The sequence below is a fragment of the Mixophyes fleayi genome, chromosome 7 (genome assembly GCF_038048845.1).
Source record: "Mixophyes fleayi isolate aMixFle1 chromosome 7, aMixFle1.hap1, whole genome shotgun sequence".
In the NCBI taxonomy this organism is placed as follows: domain Eukaryota; kingdom Metazoa; phylum Chordata; class Amphibia; order Anura; family Limnodynastidae; genus Mixophyes; species Mixophyes fleayi.
In genome coordinates, this window is record NC_134408.1 from 94,979,365 (window position 1) to 95,004,023 (window position 24,659).

At 39.3% G+C, this 24,659-nt stretch overlaps 1 protein-coding gene across 1 annotated transcript in view; it reads left to right on the forward strand.

The window, feature by feature from the left end:
- ALS2 (alsin Rho guanine nucleotide exchange factor ALS2) overlaps positions 1-24,659 on the forward strand; it is a 101,342-nt gene that overhangs the window by 21,493 nt on the left and 55,190 nt on the right. Inside the window, exons 6-14 of the mRNA XM_075180143.1 lie at positions 2,312-2,480; positions 2,687-2,783; positions 5,052-5,129; positions 6,153-6,329; positions 7,319-7,490; positions 12,690-12,870; positions 14,644-14,709; positions 15,200-15,362; positions 21,193-21,324. Coding sequence (XP_075036244.1) covers positions 2,312-2,480; positions 2,687-2,783; positions 5,052-5,129; positions 6,153-6,329; positions 7,319-7,490; positions 12,690-12,870; positions 14,644-14,709; positions 15,200-15,362; positions 21,193-21,324 — 1,235 coding nt within the window. The remainder of the gene's footprint in view (positions 1-2,311; positions 2,481-2,686; positions 2,784-5,051; positions 5,130-6,152; positions 6,330-7,318; positions 7,491-12,689; positions 12,871-14,643; positions 14,710-15,199; positions 15,363-21,192; positions 21,325-24,659) is intronic.

Sequence of the window (24,659 nt, forward strand, 5' to 3'; positions counted from 1 at the left end):
AAAAACTGGCGTTGAAATTACCGTAATAAATGTAATTAAGCGCATTACTTTTTACAAAAACATGCCCAATTGAATCTGCCCCTATATGTTGGAACATATTTCCCACCCCTCCCCATAATATAACATTCTCCCACTTTATCAGATAATTTCACCAGTACGTTAATCCTGTTTTAAATTTCTCTAATGGCTTGTTTTTCTACTCTACTGATATTATAAAATTTTGGAGGGATTGCATACAGTTAATCAAGACTGTGCAACACAAAGGCTACGTAGGTAGCCTTGACCTGTGGACTTCTACTGTGAATGAGAATCACTGTTTTGTTCTCCTGGTCATTAGAGGGAATAAATAGTTTCTCAGGTTCTTGAAAAATTGCCACGGTATTCATATCCTCACTTTGTAAGAGTGTGCACAATTGTAGAAATATTTGGTTCTTGTGATATAGACAGAGTGACCTAATTACTTGGTCAAGGTAGTCCCTTAAAGTCTGATGAGAGTGTATGTATATGTATGTATGTATGTATGTATGTATATATATATATATATATATATATATATATATATATATATATATATATATATATATATATATATATATGTATATGTGTGTGTGTATATATATATATATATATATATATATATATATATATATATATATATATATATATATATATATATATATATATATATGTGTGTGTGTGTGTATATATATATATATATATATATATATATATATATATATATATATATATATATATATATATATATATATTCTGTGAAGTAGTAATTTGCTGGGAAAGACTTCAAGGTTAATTTCCCATTCAGACCTGTTTAGTGATTGAATACACCCTAGGTACATATAAAACAGAAAGGGCGCAATGGACATAAATTGTACAAACAACAAAAATGTTTATAGCTCCTTGTGAAAAATTGTTAGTGGAAGTACCGTAGATAGATATACCGGATAACTTGAGGAGGGGAGAGCAAATAAAACTAATTCTTACCCTAGAATTCCCTATGCATGATGGCAGTCCTCGGCAAGCCGTCCAGGTAAAGCGGTGAGTCTGCTATGGATAGAGACTCCGGACTGTCCGGGTATCTCGTGTAGCCGCGTCTTGAAACGCGGAAGTGATAGATTGATCCGCACAAGTACAATGGCCTGGACGGCTTGCCGAGGACTGCCATCATGCATAGGGAATTCTAGGGTAAGAATTAGTTTTATTTGCTCTCCCCTCCTCACGCTATCCGGTATACCTATCTACGGTACTTCCACTAACAATTTTTCACAAGGAGCTATAAACATTTTTGTTGTTTGTACAATTTATGTCCATTGCACCCTTTCTGTTTTATATATATATTGCCGATTGTATTATAGGGGCTGCATATTAGATGAGCGCTTACCTCTGTTTTTGTTGACACCCTAGGTACAAATGAGACCTTTTTGAGTACATTAATGTGTACTTCTTGCACAATTCTATTGGTTAAATATATTGTTTCTTGAGATTAAATTATTTTTTTCTCTTATTTGTCTCCTCCGAACAGACACTTTGTATTTCCCAAAAACACGTCTGTACATGTGATCAAATTGATATTTCTACAGTTGTAATAGTTTTGTGTACTGGTAACCAGGGAAGTGATTATTACCCACTCTTCCATTCAGTATGTAAATACTTCAATGTTATGGTAATATGAATGAACCTCATCATCTAACAGTATATTGGAAATTAGCACCCCCAGAAATGTTAATAAAGAGGGGAATACATGATCTTTAAAGATCCATTGCTCTCCCTAACCATATTGAGTTTAAACTATGTTAGACATATTTTCTTTTAGTGGAGACCTAGAAATCAGTTACATGTTTTGACATTTCTTGATATTGACGATAAAGATTACTGCTGGTTTTGAAACCAGCTTTTATTTTTAATACACCTTTTCCAGCTTTGTTTGCACTTGTACTAATAAAATGTTTTGACATATTTTGCTGTTTAGGGGGTTTGTCTTATTAGCATTTTAATAGATCTAATAAAGTTTAATTAATTTTAGTTTCCAATAGTGCACCAGGTTTAAACATCTGCACTTTTTGGTATTATGAGTTATTTAGTTGAAAGGTAGCAGACCCCACCAGTGCATACTATACGTAAATTGGATAACGCAAGGGTATTTTGGGGGACTGTAAAGTAATAAATTATTAAGTCTGTGCATTGTAACATTATATAGGAAGTTGAAAAAAGAATGTATATTGTTGTGTAGCAGAGTGATTGAGTATTGAATTGTGTGCAGGAAAGCACTAAGCACTCAGTATTTTGTTTGCAGTTTCTCCAAGGCTCTTGAGGAAGGCTGGGAGGGCACGAATGAGAACCGTGGCGTTGACACCCACCAATAGTGGTGAGGCTGATGTATTGCTGCCCTGTTTAAGGACTGAAGTTTGGAGTTGGGGAAGAGGGAAAGAGGGACAATTGGGGCATGGAGATGTCTTACCAAGGTAAGATGCCTCATTAAATTGTATATTCAGCGCCTATTATGGCAATTATATGGTACTTAATGTTTTTAGTTGCATTTTACATTCCATATTTGAGTTTGATCACTCAAACCTGATTTATTTATTCTTTATTTAGTTTTTGTTAAAGGTAATTAAATATGTTTACTGTTTGTTATTTTTCCAATGTATTTAATTATCTTTTTACATAGATTACAGCCACTGTGTGTCCGAAGCATGGATGGCAAAGAGGTAGTTCAGTTGGCAGCTGGTAGCCATCATTCAGTTGCCCTTACAGCCAAATCTCAGGTAACATTTGGACTTTTTAATTCTTCCTCTCCATTTAAATTAATATAATGCAAAAGTAGTGCACATCACCTGATTGAAACATCTAAAAATAATGTTATTAATATAGGTTCTGTATTATGTCATGTTTATATATCAGATAATGTGCCACACTACTCGTACCAACCAATAAAGGAAACTTAAGTGAGTGAAATAGCCTATTTGCCTTTGTGGGTTCAAACTATGTCAGACTATGCAACAATGAAAACACATAATGCGGTCAATTACATGTCCTAGCCCATTGCAAAGTAATTTTCAGTGGAGTCTTTTCGGAAGTTGGGACCCACGGATCAATCACATTCTTTCCCTCAAAAGCTTACTTATCGGGTGTTTTGTACTCCATTTGCATTATAGAAATCGCTACTAAGAATAGGAGCAGTTTACAAACAAATGGAAATTTAAACTTAAGACCGTTTGCCATTTCTGTTATTCCAGTTAAATTAATTTTGGCCTATACTATTTACTTTTATTTTAATTATGTTTTTTTAAGCAGTGAAAACCATCATTATAAACTTGTTTCATAAAGAATAGTGGAAAATCCTTAAGTGAAAGCCATCATAGCTCTCAATTCTTTTATGTATGTGCTTTTTATACTAAGGCTATCACTTCTTAGAAAGCAGCCATTTTTGCACCAGGGACCCCTGTAAAAGAGTAAAAGGCTTTGCTGTGGGGGGGTCACACAGATTAGACCCCAGGCTAGTCTTGCTAAGCAGTTGTTAGCTAACTGAAGAGTAGTCAACTACAGCTTGGTTACATCTTCTCTCCTTACTTTTTTAAAATAATAAACAGAAGGCTCCAAATAAAGATTTTATCTAGAGATTCTTACCATTCTTTGGCAAGAACTATATAGTGTATTGATCCAAAGTTATTGCTTGGTAAAGGCAAGACAATATACTGTCTTTTTTTTTGTTATGTTATGGTTACCAGCATCCAAGTTCCTTTTGGAGTTTATAGCTGATATTTCCAATAAAGTCAGATAATCTTTCCCTTTCACGCTCTTTATCATTAGCTTGAGGAGTGTCCATGCCAAGCACATGATAGACACTTGCTCTCCATCTTACATAAAACTTGTGCAGACCTCATAGGATCGGTTACCTGGTCTGATCATGCCTGGTACATATGTCACTTTTGCTTACCCTGTTGAGCCCTAGACCGTTTACTTGGAGGATTAATGAAGTTTTCTTTGAAGACACTCACTGTAAGTTCCAACTGGAAACGGCACTGGACGAATGCATCCTGTTGAACGACTCCCCTGCCATATCTAAAGTCTCTGTCTGGAAAGCCCACAAATGTGTCATTGGAGGGAAATTCGGACAACTTTGCACTTCCATGAAATGACAAAAAGAAGCCCAGAAAAATGCCCTTCTTCAGAAAATGAAATCCTTGACACTAGCCATAAAGCCTCCCTGAACACAACAACCCTCACCAAACTGGCAGAGCCGAGAGCGGCACTGAACAAGTTATTATCTAACTATTTGAAACTTGATCCTGGCAAGTGCCGTAATCCGTTCCAGCACGAAGATCTCAAAGAGCTCAGTCTTATATCCAACACATCAAAAACGAAAATGGGAAATTTTGTCACTTAGCGGTTGAAATACCTCAGGCGGTTCATAAATATTTCTCTAAACCTTATAATATTTCTCTAGAAACCTGACTGGTCTCTTAAACACTCAATCTTTTCCTTTTATCAAGATTAATTTCCCAGCCCACACTGAGGCTAAGCAGTTATTAGAACAACTTTTCTCACTTGGGGAGCTAGAAAATGCTATTAAGACAGCTCCTTCTGGGAAAAGCCCTTGCCCAGAGGGCCTCACCATTTCCTACTACAAAACTGTTAGGGACAGGCTAGCACTTTTAATGCTTCAGGCTTTCAACACCGTATTGGACCTAACACCCTTCTGTACACATTCCTTGGCAGCTCACATTACAGTCCTGTACAAGGGGGGGTAAAGATCCCTCTCAGTGCCTCAGGTATAGACCCATCTCCCTGCTCAGTGTGGACATCATAATGTTTGCCAGACCCATAGCCAATAGATTGAAACTTATTTTACCCAAACTGATCAGTCCCGATCTAATGAACTTTGTCCCAGGCTGGGAGGCTCAAGACCACACCATACAAATAATTGATTTGGTTCATTTTTCATCCACTTCCTAGTCCAACCACATAGTTTATGTTGTTACCCTTCTTTAGTGCAGTATTAGGTGTTGGTAATTTCTTTTTTTTGTCTTAAGGTTTATTCCTGGGGAAGCAATGTTTCTGGTCAACTTGGTCACCTGCAGTCACCAACAACAATGCCACGTCTTGCTAAGGTATGAGACTATGTAGTGTTTGTATATTATATGCACGGTAGGTACCTAGTTTATATGAAATACATGAATGTTTATTCTGTGTATGTCCTCTGTACAAATTGCTTTTCCTACAATGAACTCCAGCAAAGTCAAAGTTTACTTAACTTTAACTGGTCCTTCCATTTACCAGCATATTAATGGATTTAGTGAGTCATTAATATTTTCCACACTGTAAATTACACTAAAATACTTATGTGTGGGAGAATGCATCCACTATTGTAAAGTAAGGTAGTAGAAGTCACTGTGGCTTTCCACACCCAAATGCTATCTTTGCTGTGTACCTCCATCCCCTGCTCTCTAATCCTTCCATTAAAAGACTGGAACAAAGATCCTCATGTTTCTGGGGAGGGACATGGCCTGAGTAATACTGTATATTTCAAGGTATATAATGTTTGATTCCAGAAAGACTGCACATCATAGTAAGGCTGCCCTTGTTTGGTCAGCTGTAGATCAATCACAAACATGGTAGTCTGGACCGAGTTATTGTCAGAGGGCAACTTAAAATAAATGTCTCTGCCTGATGATGTATTACATAAAAGGCCCAGAAAAATAATGCATTGCGTTAAGCAAAATTGCAGTACAGTATGTACAAGCTAATAAATTGTTAATCTGAAGGTGTACTGCCTCTTTTAATAGCCATTATTATGTGGTGTTTACATACACCTGTGTCTTTTTAAAGAACATCTAAAATAAAGTGTGACAATATTTAAAATCACAATTAGGGCCATCTACTCACTCACTATCTTCCATCAGTATTCTACAGGCCCAGCTTTTACTAGGAGGGAACTCATTACTCTGAAAGTGGGTGTTGCAGCAGTTAATAGATTGCTTTCAGGGTACACAGCGCTCTGAACATGAGTGCAATAATAAGACTGTAAAGTTCAATCTGTACTTTACCTTTTTAGCTTTAGTTCCTCTTCAAGAATTATCTTATGCAAAAGGCGATACCTGTTGAATGCTTTTATATTTTATGCTTCATCTCAGGTATGTGAAGATGACGGGGTGTGGAGTATAGCCGCAGCGCAGGATTATTCTCTCTTTCTTGCACATGGGAAAAAAAAGTTCGAGCCCATTGTGTATTACAGCGGTCTTCAACCATCTGACAATCCCAGTGGTGTGGACACAAGTCAGACACCAGTTCAGCTAACTGAATGTGGCGAGGTGAGCAAATATTTAGGTTTCAGCTGATTAGTCTGCGGGAAGCTTTGTTTTTTTGTACCTACAAAATATGTTTCATTAGAACCTCAAACAGTAACAGCCTAAATCCAACATGTGCTTTCGGCACTGCAGAATCGGAATCTAAGGGATCATTCATAAAGACAGTAAAAGGGCACAATATGGTTTAAGTGCATGTTATTCTGTGAACTGCCTTGAGTTTCAACCTATGTGGCCAGGGCTTATATGTTTTAGTGCCTGCACACAAGAGGCAGGGTGAGCTCCGAGTTCCTGCCAGTGCAGATATGCTATGTGACCGCTACCTGCGTCATTCATAAAGTATATAATTTGCCAAATTTTAGTCAAATAGGGTGTATTAATTATGGCTAGAAAATATAGCTGAAAACATCTGTATCACTAGCATAACAGCCATGGAAAATGGAACCTGGATATTTATAAAAAAAAAAAAAAAAAGTAAAGTTTTAGGAGTATGGTAATTTTCTGTTGGGGTATGATTCATCTTGTAATTTACAAATATATTTTACAGCTCTGACAATCTCTTATAATTATATAGTCTTGCATACATTGTAACCTACGAATAGTGGATTCTCTGTGGTTTAAATTGTTCAGTATTTACCTAGCAAAAATTGACCAGCATAGTACTGGAACACAAAATGATTAAGTCGAGAGAAAGCTTTTGGTGTAAAGTTTTTTTTTTTCTTTTGGTTTTTTTTTCTTTTGGAATCTAGAGCTGGGAGTGTAGAATTTTTATATGTAGAACTGTGTGGCATTTTTAATTAGAAGTAATTTTGTCAATACTTTCTTTTTAAGGTGTAAGTGCATTGGTTTTTATACTCCTTGGATTGCCCAAAGCCTTTGATTATGTAACATTGTAACATTTAGTGTGTTACTACTGTGTTATAATAATATTATATATATATATATATATTTATTTTTTATTTTCTAAACCCAAATCTCTTTTGTGGTCTCTTCAGCTGGGTTACATTTGTAATATTTCTGCTGGAGTTGGTAGCTGCCTGGCACTTGTAGACCAAAACATGATGGGCTATATTGGAAACCTACATGAGCTGGCAGCCACTGAGAGGAGCTTTTATTGTCGTCTGAGTGATATCAAGTCTCAAATACTTCGACCTCTCTTAGGACTAGGTAAGCTCCTTCGTAACCTTCTCTTCCATATGTTGAAAGCATAACATGTTGTCTTCAGATAAGCACTATTTAAACACTTTTCCCATGAGCTTTGAAGAAAATAAATTGAGAATTATACTCACCGTTAATTTCCTTTCCTTGAAATACTCCATGGCAGCCCTTACAATGGGTTAATCCCTAATCAGCTAGTGTAGACAGGAAGAATTTTGTCCGACCTGGCTCCTATATAAGGCAGCTCCTCCTCTTCCTCAGTGTCTTTCGTAGCTTCCCAAGCCGTCCTATAACGTAACTATCAGAAAAAGGGTGGGAAAATATATGGCAGCCATGGAGTATTTCAAGGAAAGGAAATTAACGGTGAGTATAATTCTCAATTTTCCTTTCCCTACTCCATGGCAGCCCTTACAATGGGACACACCAAAGCAGTACAATAATCGGGAGGGCAATAAAACCAACACCTTAATAAAGTCAAACAGAAAATTTATTCACAGCGCTTGCTGGAGAATCTTTCTCCCAAACTGTGTCTCCTCAGAGACCGAAACGTCAAGAAGGTGATGTTTAGAAAAGGTGTGCATCGGCGACCATCTGGCTGCTTTACAGATATCGGTTGCCGATGCATGGGTTCTATGTGCCCAGGAGGTCGCAACCGCACTAGTTTGCATGTGCCTTCAGTATCCTAGGTACTTCACGCCCTTTCCCCCTGTAGGCCTGTGCTATCACTTCTCTGATCCACTTTGCCACTTTGTGGGTTTAGATGGGCCCTGCGAGGACCTTCAGGAAGTACAAATAGTTGCTTTGTCTTCCTAAAATTATTTGTCTTGATAATGTACGTAGATATAGCTCTCACTACATCTAGAGTATGGAGACGTGTTTCGTCACTCTTAGTGGGGTGAGGGTAGAGAGATGGCAGAATCAACTCCTGATTGATGTGCAAGGAGGATACCACCTTGGGTAAATAATCCGGATTCGTCTTCAAAACTACTCTATCTTCATAGATATTCAGAAAGGGTTCTTCACACCACAAAGCATGTATGTCCCCTACTCAACGAGCCGAAGTGATAGCCACCAAAAAGAGCACCTTCAGAGTGAGGCATCTAAGAGATATGTCTTGCAACAGTCCAAAAGGATAGGCTGTTAAGGCATCCAAAACAATATTAAGGTTCCAAGGGGCTAAGATTTCCGTCTTGGGCATAACCTCTTTAGTGCTTGAAAAAACTGGAAGATAAGACCCTGAGATGCCAGTTTGATATCAAGAAGGATGCTAAGAGCAGATACTTGTACCTTTTTAATGTAGCAGGTGCTAGACCATTAACAAAACCATCTTTGAGAAATTCTAAGACATCAGCATACTGGCAGGCATGGGATCCTGTAATAAATCATAGACGAGTTCTTTTTCCTGGCCTGAATTAGAATGTCTATTACTTCATCTGAGACCCCTTTGGATTTCAGTAATTGCCTCTCAGTCTTCACGCCGTCAAACTCAGGGAGTTTGGATTTGGATGTAAAACTGGACCCTGATGTATGAGGTCTGGATTGAATGGTAACGGCCATGGATATTCCAGCAACATTCTCCGTGCTACAGCGAAGCAGGGACACCTCGGCCATGCCGGGAGGACCGCTATCACCTCCACTTTTTTTTTACCTTATTTTCCTGAGTATCTGAGTAATGGGTGGAAAGGGAGGAAACACATACCCCAGTTTGAAGTTCCACTGTATTGGCAGGACATCTGATGTCTCTGTGACGGGAGTAGAAGAGGGGTACCTTGACATTGCTTCCTGTGGCCATAAGGTCTATTTCTGGTGTTCCCAATTTGTGTTGTACCAGTTGAAAGACTTCTTCGTGCAGCTCCCATTCCCCTCGGTGGACTTGGTGTCTGCTTAAGTAATCTGCCACTACGTTGTCTTTGCCTGCTATGTGAAGGGCTGAGAGAAATCTCAGATTCACCACTACCCACTCCATTAGCGCAGTTATTTTTGCCACCATGCCTTGCTTGTTTATGAAGGAAACCACAGTCCTGTTGTCGGAGAAGCCTCGTAGATGCTTGGCTCGTAGAGAGTGCTGGAAGTACTGAACCGCACGTCATTGAACTTGGTGCGCTAAGGACTGAATTTTGTCGGCCTTCTCTTGAGAGAAGCAGACTTTGTCCGTACGTGTATTTATTTGCACTCCTAAAAACACAAGCTGTTGTGATGGTATCAGATGGCTTTTTTCTATATTGACTAACCAGCTGTGTCGTTGCAGAAACTTTGAGAATTGTGTTGACAAATTCCATCCGAAAATGTCTTGCTCGCACATAGCAGTTGAGAGCCCTTAAATCTAGCACTGTCCTGAATACATCTGATGCTTTCTGGATGAGGAATAGTCTGGAATAGAATCCCATGTTTTCGGACTTGATGATACTGATATGATAGCCTTTGTTTTCACCAGGCCTCTTAGTCTTTCCTCCAGCGCTTGCTGTTCTATCGGAGACGAGGGGCCCCTTGACTGAATAAATTTGTTTCCCACTGGGTATGTATGGAATTCTATGGCATAGCCCTTGGTGACTATCTCCTGGACCCATTTGTCTCGTGAGGTCTGAATCCAAACTTTTGCAAAGCGTGATATTCTGCCACCCACTGGAGTTAGTGGAGACTGGATCTGTAGATAGTCATTCGGATCTCTGCTGCCATTGTCTCCCCCTTTTTGGTTTGAAGGGCCAAAAGGACTGTCTTGCCATATTATCTTGGTGTCTAGAGTCTCCCTGGCCTATAGGTACAGGCCTCCCTGAACTGTTTTGGAGAATAAGAACGAAAACTTTTCACCTTTCTGTCCTGTAGTAGGCGATTGGCATTGCCACTTGCAAGCCTCTGCATTAGATTATCCAGCTTTTCACCAAACAAAAAGCTGCCTTCATATGGAAGCGTTGTCAGACGGCTCTTGGATTGATGATCTGCCGCCCACGGTCGTAGCCAGAGCGCCCTTCTTGCTACAACCACTGTGGTCATGCTCCTGGAAGAGAAAACAATTGTATCCAACAAAGCTTCACACAGGAAATCAATGCTTTTCTGCATAAAATCTAAAGATTTGGGAAGATATAATCTATTTATCTTATCCTCAATGTCTGTATGTAGAGTACTGCCCCTCAGCCTCAGGGCTCTAGCTACTAAAGCCATGGCTATCCCAGACTTTAGAGTTACGCCTAAGCAGATGTGTAATTTCCTGAAGGAAGTTTCCATTCTATTATCCATAGCATCCTTTAATGGACCCCCATCATCCCACGGGAGAGTGGTCTTCGAGGATAAGCCAGCTATGAATCCACCTTAGGCACGGAACACTATTTCAGCATATCTTCATCCTGAAAAGGATACATACGATTTAGTTTCCCCATGTTAGGGTGACTCTTGTCTAAGGCCTGACATTCTTTAGCAATCAAGTCTTTAACCACTTTGTGCATATGGAACACTGTAGACTTCACTTGGTGCTCTGAAAATAATGCATCCTGTGGATTAGATATTGAGGAGTCAACTGTACCAGTTAAAGACTTGTTAATATGCTTAAGTATAATATTCACAGTATCCAAATTAAACATCCTGGGATCCTTTTTCACTTCATCCTCACTATCTGACTCCGAATCCCATTCCTGAGCAGAACTAAATGTTTCAGAGGATGGCCCTGGCCTTACTTCCTCCATATCTTCTCCTATAGGGATCCTGTCCCTTATCGTTCTCTGTTCTGGGGCCTGATACTCTTGCATTGTTTTAACCATCCATGAAAAGAACTGCTTAAATTGTTCAGGGGGCCCAGGCTCCTCTACCGTTTCTGGGGTGCATGACACACATAACGGATCAGTACAATCTTTCGGTAAACTGACATCACAAGCTGCACATACACGATTCTTCAGTTTATATTGCCTTTTTGCCTGCACAAGCTCCACAGATGTACTTTAAAGATAAAAAAGGGACCTAAGTAAGCTATCTAAGAGTAACCAAAAAAACCCTTTTTAAGTGCTTACCTTGGGGTGTCCTTCAGCTTTTTTGGGGCGGACTCCTGGTCCATAGTGCACTATCCAGGTAGCTGCTAGGTCCTGCAGCATCAAACACTAAGGCAATACTGAGCCTCATAAATGGGCTGCAGCTGCTCAACAGTGCCTGCTTTTGAATTACCAGGTGAGTCTTTAGCAGATTAGTTTACTACCGCACCTGTTTCCATCCTGACAGGTGAGGTAAACGGACGCATGTGCGCGTCTTCACGTGCTCGCCCCCGTCACATGGGTGCACAATTTTCAAGTGTGCACGCCAGCCGGCAGTCTTGCTAAACTTCAAAGAGGTAGACTTCTCCGCCACTTGCCCCGCTGGAGCTGTCATCCCAACAGCCAGCTCAGAGGAAAGCCAGAAAAACCTCCAGGTAATCCCTCTAGAATAAAATAAAAAATAAAACAAAAACCACTCACTACATTACCTGTCCTATACACTGCTGATACAGGAAGAAAAGACACTGAAGAGGAGGAGGAGCTGTCTTATATAGGGGCCAGGTGGGACCGAATTCTTTCTGTCTACACTAGCTGATTAGGGATTAACCCATTGTAAGGGCTGCCATGGAGTAGGGAAAGGAAAACTTTTTTTTTTTGCCATATATAATACCTTAGTGAAGCATGCACTTTTTAGCCTTCACTGCCAAAACACTGGGAAATCTCAGTATGCTATAATTAACTGATCATTAAATAGGTGAAGACACCAAGCGGTATATTTATTAAATTGCGGGTTCGAAAAAGTGCAGATGTTGTAGCTGTCATTTGGTAGAATGTACTAAATAGATGAAAACTAGAATCTGATTGGTTGCTATAGGCAAAATCTCCACTTTTTTAAACCCGCAGTTTAATAAATATACCCCCCAAATGTTTTTTTGATTTGTTTTTGTTTTATATTAATGAACATTCTATTTTTATGTTAAACTGTAACATTTTGGAAAGATTAATTATATACTTAATAATGCTAAAGTTACATTAAACAGAAGTTTTCAAAATATAAATGTTAATAATGTTCCAAAAATATTTCTTTGGGTGTCCCTAAAGTAACATAACAGCGTTCTGTTTAAAAACACAAACCTGTCTCTTGCACTGCAAGGTATTTTTAAAGTTTCCTTTGAATCTATAAATTTTGTTGTACGCTATATATATGTTTAGACTCTTGTCTTACAGTCTCATTTATTTTCTCCTGTTTAAGACAACCTGGGCTCTGTAACTACTATTCAACTTCTGCAGGACATGGCCACAAAATTCAGCAAACTCTGCTACCTGATTGGCCAGCATGGGACCTCACTCAGCAACTTCATCCATGGAGCCAAGGACACACGGAGCCTTTCTATTTTAGAGCATTCGAATATCTTTTTGGATAGCTATACAGAGTCAGTTTTCTTTCTGCATCTATATATCACTTGTATGTATTTCAACAGTGCCCCTTTTATGTGAGGTTATATTCCAAATTCCAAGTCTGCATTTCTGCATATTGTACACAGCCATAGTCTTTTTAATTATTACATTTGTTTTGGCCACATTAAAGAAGTAGGAAAAGCCCAGCCACATCTTCATATTTATCCTGATACAATTGGAGGACTGGGAGGCAGTGGGGGGTGTACTTGGCCACAGAGCATGGTAGCAAGGGAGCCGGTTACATGACACTTGCATCCTTTAATATAAACCCGCTTCTGCCAATTACACTGTGGATTTCCTACTTTAGACTAACTTATTCAGACACTATGTTTTGTCTCTCCATTTCCATTTGGCGAGGAGGCATAGAAAGCAGAAGGCTAATATGTAAAAACAGTGACTTTTGCCTATCCCATGTGGTTGTGGTGCCATGTGCTTAGAAAAAAAAATTAGTATATAATGTGTATATATACCGTATTTCCCCATGTGTAAGACACACCTTAATTTTGGCCCTGAAATGTAAAAAATAAATAAATTACGGTACCTGTCAAAAAAGGCAGGGAGAGTGTAATGGCCAGCTGCTCTGATTGTGATCAGGGCAGCACACTCTCCCTGCAATCGACTCCCCCCCCGCTGCCACTGTACCTCTGTTCCCCTCCTCCTGGATGCGTGCATACTGCTGTCCTCCTGGATCCCCCTGCTGCCAGTGTGACGCTGCCCTCCTCCCCTGCATCCCCGCTACCCCTGTATTAGATGCACCCAGGTTTTTAGACCCAAAACTTTGGGGGAAAAGGTGCGTCTTATACATGGGGTGTATATATATATATATATATATATATATATATATATATATATATATATATATATATATGTATATATATATGTATGTATGTGTGTGTGTGTGTGTGTTTTCGGGGAAACACTGTAATAACAATGGATCGCTTCCATATTATCACTCATTGACACGACTGCAGTACATTAGGTTATTAATGTTCACTTCTATTTGTTCCTGCAATTATACAGCATTAATAGAAATATTTATAATCCATATTCTTAACATAAATTGTGTATTGGCAAAGTCACTACGTCTGATATTGTGGAAAATCGTATAGAACATCAAACTTTTACCATCTTGTGCAAGTTGAAAATATGCACGGACCAAAAGTGTAGCAAAAAATATTTTTGTATTATTATTGCAGTACCGTGTTAGCCAGAAAAATCTATGTGATGTTAAATACTTTTGTGTCAGAAAAGACAATAAAGGTATCCCTCTTATAATACTTTTGTCTTTTTTTACACAAAAGTATTTAACATCACATACACTGAGCAAAAAAATATTTGATTCAATGTCGGTATACCAAGTGGAACCGAATGATGGGTTGGAGAGGTATGAAAAAAAAATAAAACAATTGGCCATTGGAAATGGAATCGCCCTAATATATAGATATAAATACACCACACACACACACACACACACACTGTGGTAACAAAAACACACATGTTATATAGTTATACTGGAACTCAACAATTCTTCTTTATAATATGTCTTCATGCTAATGCATGTTTTATTATTATTTATTCATTATAATTTAGAAATGAGCAGCTTGATATTAAGTATTCACTTTCTGTTAACTGTTGTGTTGAACAGCAATTTTGTTGTAAGATTTCAGATACTGTAGTGTACACTTGTATACAAAAGGTAATGTTGGGAGGAATTCATTTTAATCAGTTTTGTATTCTGTTTCTTCTAGGTATTCCTCTTCTCTATGCAACTTCCTGGTTATGGGAGGGTTTTCACTTCTTTCCAAACCTGCAATGTAAGTTAATTTTGTAAGTTAATGTCATGTTGCATTAAATGGACTCTCATAAAAGCCTAATTCAGATGCAATAGTGTCAGGAAACCATTTGATTTGTCTGTCAGCAACCCATGTGCGTGACACGCAATTTAATTGAATAATGTGTTTGCCATTATGGTAGTACCTAAACATTGATAATGGAATTCCCTGACTAAAGTAGACCCCAGGGACAGGTTGTGGATTTATTTGAAGATGAGAGGCTGACATGTCCACTGTAAGAGAAAATTGCTTCTATATAATCTATTTTGCTTACAAAAAGAAAAAAGCAGATCACACTTGACATGAACAGTTTAATGCGAGTTCATTGAGCTCTGTTTTTTCCCTCTGGTTAAAATGCACTTGTAATTCCACTTGATTGCAAAATAAAGCATTTTGTGTTATCTACTGACAAACTATTGTGGCTTTGTTAGGAGTGTCTACAGTTTGACTAACACAAAACATATATTTACAGGGATTTCTTCAGTAAGAACCAGGGCCCATTCCAAAGTCTCTGCCATGTAAATGACGAGGGCACTACCATTCCTGAAATACTCAATGCCCTCTTCTTTTCACCAATGACCAGACTGCATGAGTATGCCAGACTACTGCTAAAACTGGCCATGTGCTTTGAAGTGGTAAGTATCATTGTCTTTCTTTTTCTTTTTTATCGAGTTATTTAGTTTCAGGTACAATATATCCATTACCTGTACAAAGAGGTATCATTCTTTGTATTATTATTTCATCTATTACTGCCTTACTCACCCACTACGTTCTGTCAATGACCTTAGCCTCTCCTCATAACCTATCGCCACATCTCACTCCCTCCTTAAGGACTATACCTGCATTGCTTCTCACATTTCGAACTCCCTGTCCCGCTCAATCAGAATGTCTCTCCAACCTCGAATCTTTCAAATGCTCCCTCAAAACTCATCTCTTCACACTTGTCTACCCAGCCCATTACCCTTCACACTCTCCACCTGCCCCTTTCAGTCATCCTCTATCGTCTCCTTTTACTACCCTAATCCTCTTAATGCTAGCTCTCACAAGTTTGGCCTTCTTCCTTCTATCTCCTCATCCTTTTATGTAATGTTTCCTTTATTCTACTTGTCTAATATACTTGCTTTCTCTATGATCTTGTGTATTGATTTTTTTTTTCTTTTAAAATACGTTTTATTAGCAAAGTACAAAAAAGGGTTACAGAAGTTCCTGAGAGGTACATTAACATTTCTAATGGGGGCAGGGGAGTATAAGACAGTGATAAAGCTGGGGTATAGGATTGTAAGGGGGGGGGATTGGTAAGGAATGTTGGAAAGAAGGGTCACGCAGTGAATAGGGGGAACAGTCTAAGCTGGTAAACCTGCCCCAGATCCGGTACCTGTTAGAATCGGAGCAGGGCTTAATTATGATAAGAAGCCCATGGAGACCATACTTTGTGAAAATATATGGAGGAGCCCCTCTGGATGTTGGTGATATGTTCATTCTGGCAAGTATGCCAAACCTGACCACAGACCATTTGAAGCACTGGAGGTATACGGTTTTTCCAGGAGGCAGCTATTTGGCAAACTGACGCACTAATAATATGTTGGAAGAGCTTATGGACATGAGAGGGGAGATCTGGAATAAGTAAGTGTAGCAGCAAATGTTTGGGGTTGGTGGGTTAGGGGATAGCTAGGATTGCTGAGGCTAAAGTGATGACAGCGGTCAAGTACGGGTGTATTTTGGGACAGTTCCACCATATGTGCATGAAGGTTCCAGTGTGATCACAATTTCTTCAACAAGCCGCTCTCGTCTGCGGGTATATAGCGTGTAGTTTGGATGGGACATAGTACCATCTATGGAGTCATTTATTGGTGTTTTTCTTAATGCAGACATTTATGGAGCAGCTTGCTGTCCATTCCTAGATGTCCGACCAGTTTTCGTGTTCTTATGACTCCCCCAGGTCTGTTTCCCACTGTGTCTGGAAATGGTCTTTTACTTCCGTGGTGGGATGGAGCAATGAATTATACAAAACAGAGATGAGACCCTTTGAGGATGATCCAGAGAGACATAGCCAAGACAACCACTGTGTTTGAGAACCTGATAGCTGGGTCCTAACCTTGTATATTAATTTTTACTGATTGTATTTGTGTTTCTTGTTCCTATATGTGTATATTTTTTTTCTGTTCACTTTTTGTTGATTGTGCGGCCCTGCAGATTCTGTGGCTAGATAGATTGTATGTATGTGTGTGTATATAATATATATATATATATATATATATATATATACACCAAACAGATGGGGGCACTTCCATAGTGCGTTATGCAAATATCAAGATTTTATTAAAAACCCAATGTACATGTACCAGATATACAGTATAGTCAAGCATTGAACCAGCAATCAATTGACTCCTGCAACAGCGGACATCATAAAATAGACCCTGGATCCACAACCACCTCTTGTTGTGGATCCAGGGTCTATTTTATGATGTCCGCTGTTGCAGGAGTCAATTGATTGCTGGTTGAGCGCCCCCATCTGATGGGTATTCTCTCTCTATCTATATATGTATGCCTAGCGGCGTGTGTGTGGAAAAAAACTATTTTCTCAGAAAGGGCTCATCCAATTGACCTGAAATTTGGTATACTGACATGATTTGACAAAAAAAAATTATAATGGTGAAGTCAGTTAACTTCCATCATCCCCCCTTCCCCCCGTGGGAGGGGTAGTAAAGGCTAAATTTATGAGTTGAGGGCTCAAACTCTTGACCGTGTGGTTCTTTATTTACCAGAGCCTGTGTTTGGTCATGGAAAATTGTATGTCGCATTTTCACGAGTACGGAGAAGCAGTGATGTGAAAGTGCAGGTTATGAATACTGCCCTTCAAGGAAGACTGATTGAGCACAGCGATAAGGTGTTTAGCAGAAACGTTGTGTATCGAGAGGTTTTAGAACATAAAGACGATGGAGATTAATGATGTGGCGATGAAGATGAAGGATGAGGTGATGGAGAAGAATGAGGAGGTGGTGACAGGTGGTGACATGTGGGCAAAACCACGTTAAAAAAGGGCACTTACGTCGGGAAGGAACGCTCTACCCTGAGGAGGCCTGGCCTAGCCCCAAATGCATGACAAGAACCTTTTTAACACCTTAAGTAGCTTGATTTGACTAGAATGCATGAGTATCATGCACGGGTTAACTTGTATAAATATATATTCTCCTATATTCTGCGTCTGCTGTAGTATAACACAGCCAGTGGTTAAGCTCAACCCGCTGTTCGCCGCTGTCCTCTCATTTCTATCCCGCAGTTTGTATATGGTGAGGGAGTGGATCTATGTTGAGTGGTGGTGGGAGGATTCTTCTGGTCCTCTGCTGTGAGTGCTGCTTGTCCGTGAACTTCGTCAGGGATAACCCTCACCATATACCAACTGCGGAATAGAAGCGAGAGGACAGCGGCGAACAGACCCAGCAGTTCCACTCAGAACCCGGAAGTTCAGCATTTGGAACGCACAGTGCATTCCAATTGCCGCAACAGGAAGCCGCTCGACCCAGCTACTTCACCGCTCGCAAGCAAGGAGAGGCCCCTAATCCCCCTGGACCCCACTAAGAAGGAGTAAAGAACAAAGGCACTGAACACAACTGCTTTTCTAAGAGCAACCCTTAAGAGCATGCAGTTACATACACAGTAGGATAATCCCCCTTAAACCCGCACCACACCCCCTACATACCATACAAACGAAGATACTTTATTTACAATACACACACACTACACATTATCCCACTTATTTTGCATCTATCAAAAGACCAATAACACTTTACTAGTAGTCAATACTAGATGCAAGCTTAATATAGGAGCTACAAACAGAGAGCTATAGACATACCACCAACATTGCCATTCTCAGAGCTATAAATTAGAGATAAAACACCCATTTGCATCTATCCCCAAGACCCACAGTACCTGGCATCTATTATTAACTATTAGTAATCATCATAGTATAGGAGCTATAAACTTTACCACTAACACCTAATAATTCTTAGAGCTATAAGCAACTAGCGGCAACCAAAACTACACTCAATATACACCGCATTATAGCTATAGACATAAAGCAAAAGAGCTATAACATTTAAAACTGCAAAAAAAGCTATAATCACCTGCTGGAATCACCAGCACTCAAGTATATTGTCTGTACCGCTACTATTGCATATCTCTATCTCCCCCTCCCACATCCCTCTTTTCTACAATTTTCTGGAGATGATGAATGTAACATAGTTGTCACAGCTTCTAGACAACTGCAGCTCTTGTTCATCAGATTTCTGTTTGAAAATACATATCTACGTAGATAAAGTTCTTCTTATATCTGCATTAAATTACCTTCTATTTATGCAGAATGATTGATTTTCAACAAACAGAGGCTCTATCTCATCTCTAGTGGACTCCTGGGATTGCAGTAGTTTTAAACAATGGGAATTAGGTTTCCACACTGGCCGAGCCTGTTGACCTTTCAGATTGACCTCTCTATGTAAATATTGGATGTTTGTTATCTTCTGTGCCATGTTTGTTATTGAATGTTTGCTATCTCTGGTGCCATAAGGTGTTTGATTCAAAATGCATCAATCTTAGAAAGTGCCTGCGCAGCATGTGTAATATTGGCTAACCAGGGGATTATTCATTTGCCATATCTTTATAACGCTTGTTTCTTGAACTAAGCGTACCAAAGCTGTATTCCCTGTTATTTCAGACGTTCTTCTATCAGTTATAGGTATTATGATCATATTAAAGACACTGCCACATAATGGTACAGATGCGTGTGATGGTAAAAAAAAATGTCATTTTTAAAACGTAAAGAATATGGTGGTGGAATATAGATATTTAACAAAATGCACAAAATAGAGAAAAGATACCTTCTATTGGGTTAGTATTTGCTGTAAAGGGTCAAATGATTACAAGTTTCTTATTCAAAAAAGATACACATATGATGATGAAGAATAACAAGAGTGATATGCCCAACTAAATGTGGCCAACTAGTTTATCTCCAAGCAAATGTTTCCAAAAATAAATAAATCAACTAGCAAACGTTTAAATTTACAAAGCATTAGCACGCTTTTAAACACATTGGCATTCCCTTGATACGATACACTGATATGATATTGCTTTCAGGTCTCTGCTCTCTATTACATATTCTATAGATGAGATGATTGCAATGTTAAGTACCATGTCTTATTTACCATTTTTATAAGATCAGATGGTTCTGCCCAGTGATATCTGTAAGATGCCCAGTGACATATATAGGATGCCCAACGTCCCTTAAAAACAATAACGTAACATCATGTAATCAACAGCAAGGTAATTTGCTGTTATTTGGCACTGTTTTTTTGGATATTCCTGTTCATCCAACGACACTGCTGTCTTATGGACAGTAGAGAAGACCAGAGTGCAATTGTTCATTATAACTAAATCATTGCATATTGGTGATCAATTGCATGCATCTTCTGTTTAACCTCCATCTTTTCTCTGGTGTTCTACAGTGTTGGTGAAAAATCCAGATACAGAGAAACATTTACCTGTCCTGTGAAGTTCTCTCTTTTTGCTGTAGATGTCTCTGTCCTTTCAGTTCTAAAATACCCTCAATGATTGGAAGAGGATGGGTCTCTGGTGGTTGCGAAGGATAATATGGGCCCTTTCTACAGCAAATGTTATCTCTGCCACACTACATAATGAGCCAGTTCTCAAACGTTCTAGGATTGTTAGCCTCCACTTTGTTGTGGAAATTTACATTTTTTTCGGTATTGATGTGAATTTATACTCTGAACTCACTCTAAACTCTTTCTCAAAGTCTCTGTAAGTATGATGTGAGTAATATCTCAAGTTCTCCCATACTGTTATTTAATGAGGAATGGCAGCTTTTATTTATTTTTACCACTTCATATAATGCAGGTTTACGGTAGATTTGTAAGGCAGTAGTGTCTTAGGCATAGTCCACAATCCCCTTATAAAAGTCTCCCCCTTACATAGTTTGACTAGCAGTCAAGGACTGAGATATATTTTAATCAGCATTTTGTGTACTACCTGCCACCTCTAGCTGCACTGTGACTGTTTTGCCACTGCTATGTGATGTGGCCTTGGGAAGCTTCTCTGGTTCTTCCATTGGCAGATTGTACACAAATGCTCCTCTAATCACATCCTATGGGTGTGTCTTTAGCTCCCTCCTGGACATTGTTCCACTGACCTCTGTCCTTCTCATTTTCCTAAAATAAGCAAATAAAGACTGACAAAATAAATGCAGACATGAAAACAATGGGTAGGGAGGGCGCTGCTCATGAAAGAGCTTGCAGTCTAATGGAATGCAATCCCGATAGTTTTATTCAACAGATTTTTTTAACAATTGTCTTCAAAGTGCAGTGAATTTTTTTGAGTAAATCTCTGCCTCTATGTTATGAGAGAAAGCATAAATTTCTGTCTAGGAGTCTCCTTATGGTGTGTTGTTTTTGTTAGTCTTCTCTAGAGTACAAGAAGCTGCAGGACTCCAGCACTAGCTATGATTCTTTGGCACAAGCTCTGAGTAGAAAGAAGAAGGAGGCTGAATACACTCTGGGTTTCTGGAAGACCTTCCCTGGGAAGATGACGGTATGTCTGTCTGTAATCTTTCTGGTCTGTACTTGAGCAGAGGGGCTATTTTGTCAATTCTCATGGTGTGTTTTCAAAACCCTGATGAAATAGTACCTCTACAAGTACATGTATAGACTCAACTAGTAAACACCTAGGGCCTGATTTAGAGTTGGATTCCTTTTGCTCCTAGAAAAATGTGCTGTGACACACTGCGCATGCACCAGAAGTTTCCCCCAAATTTAGACTTTAACATTAGTGGCACTTGCCAACCCTTTCACCAAGAGATTTGGATGAGGGGCATACCTGTCCAAGTCCCTACAGATGAATTCTCTTAGGAGGTGTATCTTGGTTTAGCACTTACCTTTACTGTGTTAAATAAATAAAAGTGTGGACCCTCCCCTAAATTAGCAGGCTGATACTGGAAACCCCGCAATTCCTGTCCCTCTGCTTTAATGGTAACCAGCCCCATTCTAAAGCGCTGGAACTGGTTATTCATTAAGGGAAGGGGTGACTATGCTGGTTTTTCTTTTTGTTTTTTCATCATTGTCAAGTTGATGATGACGACTGGCTCGTCTTTATGCTCTGACTGTCCTTTACTTACTTTTCAGTTAGTAACTGGATGTGGCACTAAAAATATACTTTTATTTAAAGATGCATACATACATACATTTACATATGTACCTCCTATGTGTAAACACAGCTACTATTTAAAGGGATGGTCATAGGACCAGTTTCGCCTGAGGGGGTGGGTGCCTTTAACAATTCATCACAGGACGGTCCATACCAGGGGCCAGTGAGATGCCTTGTTGCAGTTTTGGTTTTTTTTCCCCAAGAAACAGGAGCTATTTTGAAGGAACGGAGTCGAAAAGATAAAGGCAGGAAAAATGAAGGTTTGGAACCAACATACATGACGTGGGCAACCAATAGTAGAAGTGCTGTTGTAATAGCACCTACTATTTTGTTAAATTGGCTTCAGTTTTAAATCCTCCTGTGGATGCTGCAGCCTGTTTCCAGTGCTTCAGCCTCAAGTTTGCGTCCATCCTGCTACAACCGCTTTGATATCCACCACTCATTCATCCAGCCTTCCTACAATATCCAGCGTTGGTTAGCCAGGAAGGACTGTATCTTGCCCTCCTAGTACCTTTTCATGTTGCATAACTGTTTTGTTCTTCTACTCTGCACCCTAACTGGCCTCAGAGGGGGCAGAGTGAGGCTTTTACTATATAGGGCAGCAAAGTATTTTTGAGACACCATTTTTCCTTCTGGGGTACAGGAACATCTGCTTCACAGTAATTCTTGTCCAAGAAGAGGGGTGATGGATCATAACCTAGGTGGCCCATGGTTATGTTTTTGTCAAATGCTAGATTTAATCACCTGTGGAACAATTAGGCCAACTTTGCATTACCTGTGTCCCAGGAGGTACATCCAGGAGCTAAAACCCTCCAGGCATTGCACTGTCTAGAGCAAGTCCGGTCCTTAGCAGTCTATAGACTGCTTTTGCCAACTACCTATCCTGGCAGTAAATTGTTTAGGGCCCAAGTAATTTGGGCATTCCTGTTCCGAAAACTGCCTTGTCTGAGTTCCTGGTTCCGTCGATTAGATCTCTTTATCGGGCCTATCTTAGTTGTTACAATGTTTGTGTCTCTGATCTGAGTGTCAAATCATTAGAAATGTACACTACAGCTTGCCATCTTCTAGATAACACTTACTAAAAAACAAGAAACTTCTACTTGTTATTTTGGAAGCCACACGGAAAGAGCATGCTGCAAATGTGGGTTCAAAGCAATCCTCCATCCTTCTCGCTATTTCAGGGAAGAAAAACATTTATTTTTAAGGGTTATTTTTTTTCCCAACAGACACAAGTAACAATTACATTTATTAAACTGATAAAATGGTAGAAAAGGAAAGAAAATATGAGATCCGCTTTCTCAGAACATATTCATGGACAAAAAGGTGGGGGGGGGGGGGGGGGGTTAGGTGAACAAGGAATTTAATGGTTGCAAGTGAGACCAGGGCAAGAAACCTACTTTTCCATGTCCTTGGAGTTGTCAAAGTTGCAACATGCCGAATGCAGTTTTTGACTGCAAAGAGAGGTGGGTTTGCGCGCTTCCAGTGGGAAGCGATAGACGAGTTGCCTGCAGCCAATATATGTGAAACCAGTTTTGTAGAATGTCGAGAGATTTTTGAAAGGGTAAGACAGGAGTAATATCCACAGATTTTTGAGAATTGGGGTTTGGGTCAACTATTGGGAACATTGTACATAACTTGAGGCATAAAACCAACAATAGTACACTTTGTATGCAGTCTGTTTAATCCGTGTGGATATTGAGCCATGGTATGTACTCTACTTCATCTGCCATGCCTCTTGTTCATGTGGTGGACCCAAATCAAATTCTGATTCTTCGTGTCTACGGTGGGGATCAAGTGTCTGCTGCATTGACCTATTTACAGTATGGAATGTTTAATGAACAAATATTAGAGAAAATGTTTGGGAAAAAAAAAAAGTAAAATCTACTTGTATGAGCGATGAATAAAGTCTGACTGTAGACCAGAGCGCCAACAATTTTGGGCACTTCCACCATATGCGGAGAACGGAGCCGGGCCTCGCACAACACAGGTCTGAATAAAGCTTGTGTAGTTTAGTGTAAGCATACTGCCATCTCTATAGGATACGCCTCGTCATTCAATGTCTCTGCCAGGTCTGCCTTCAATTCCAGTTCATTGGGGTTCCTTTGTTGCTGTGCCATGCACCACCATCTCTTGTATAACGCTGAAATGAGGCTCTTTGAGGAGGCCTGAGGGACTCTATTGTGATCGGGACCTGTTGATTAAACTGGCTTTAGCTGTTTTGAAGGTATTAGTAAAAAAAATCCTTTAGTGGATGTTGGACCAATCTGGTATTTTAGAAAAGGAAGAGAAATGTCTAGGAACTAAATCATTAATACATTTGATACCACCTGCCAGCATGGATCCTGTTACCATTGAGTTTCATGTCTTTTTTTTTTTTTTTTTTTTTTTTTTTTTTGTTTGGTTTTTTTTTTTTTTTTGCGTATACCACTATAATATACATTTTCAAAAAAAATTAAGTAAATTTTCTTTGCTCATTGAAAAATGTGTAAAATAATAAATAAAATATGTTGCGTTCTTATAGGTACAATTCCCTCTCTCCCTCGCACCATAAAGGTTTCCTTATAGTCAGTTTGGCCTCTAAGCACATGATAACAATCTTAGCACAGTTTTCATATTTTCATCAACCGAGCCTACAGTATGTAATGATTGTATACGCTTTATGCAAGGTTTATAAGGACAGATGATTTAGCAACTGTAACAAGCCTATAGGTCACACACATTTC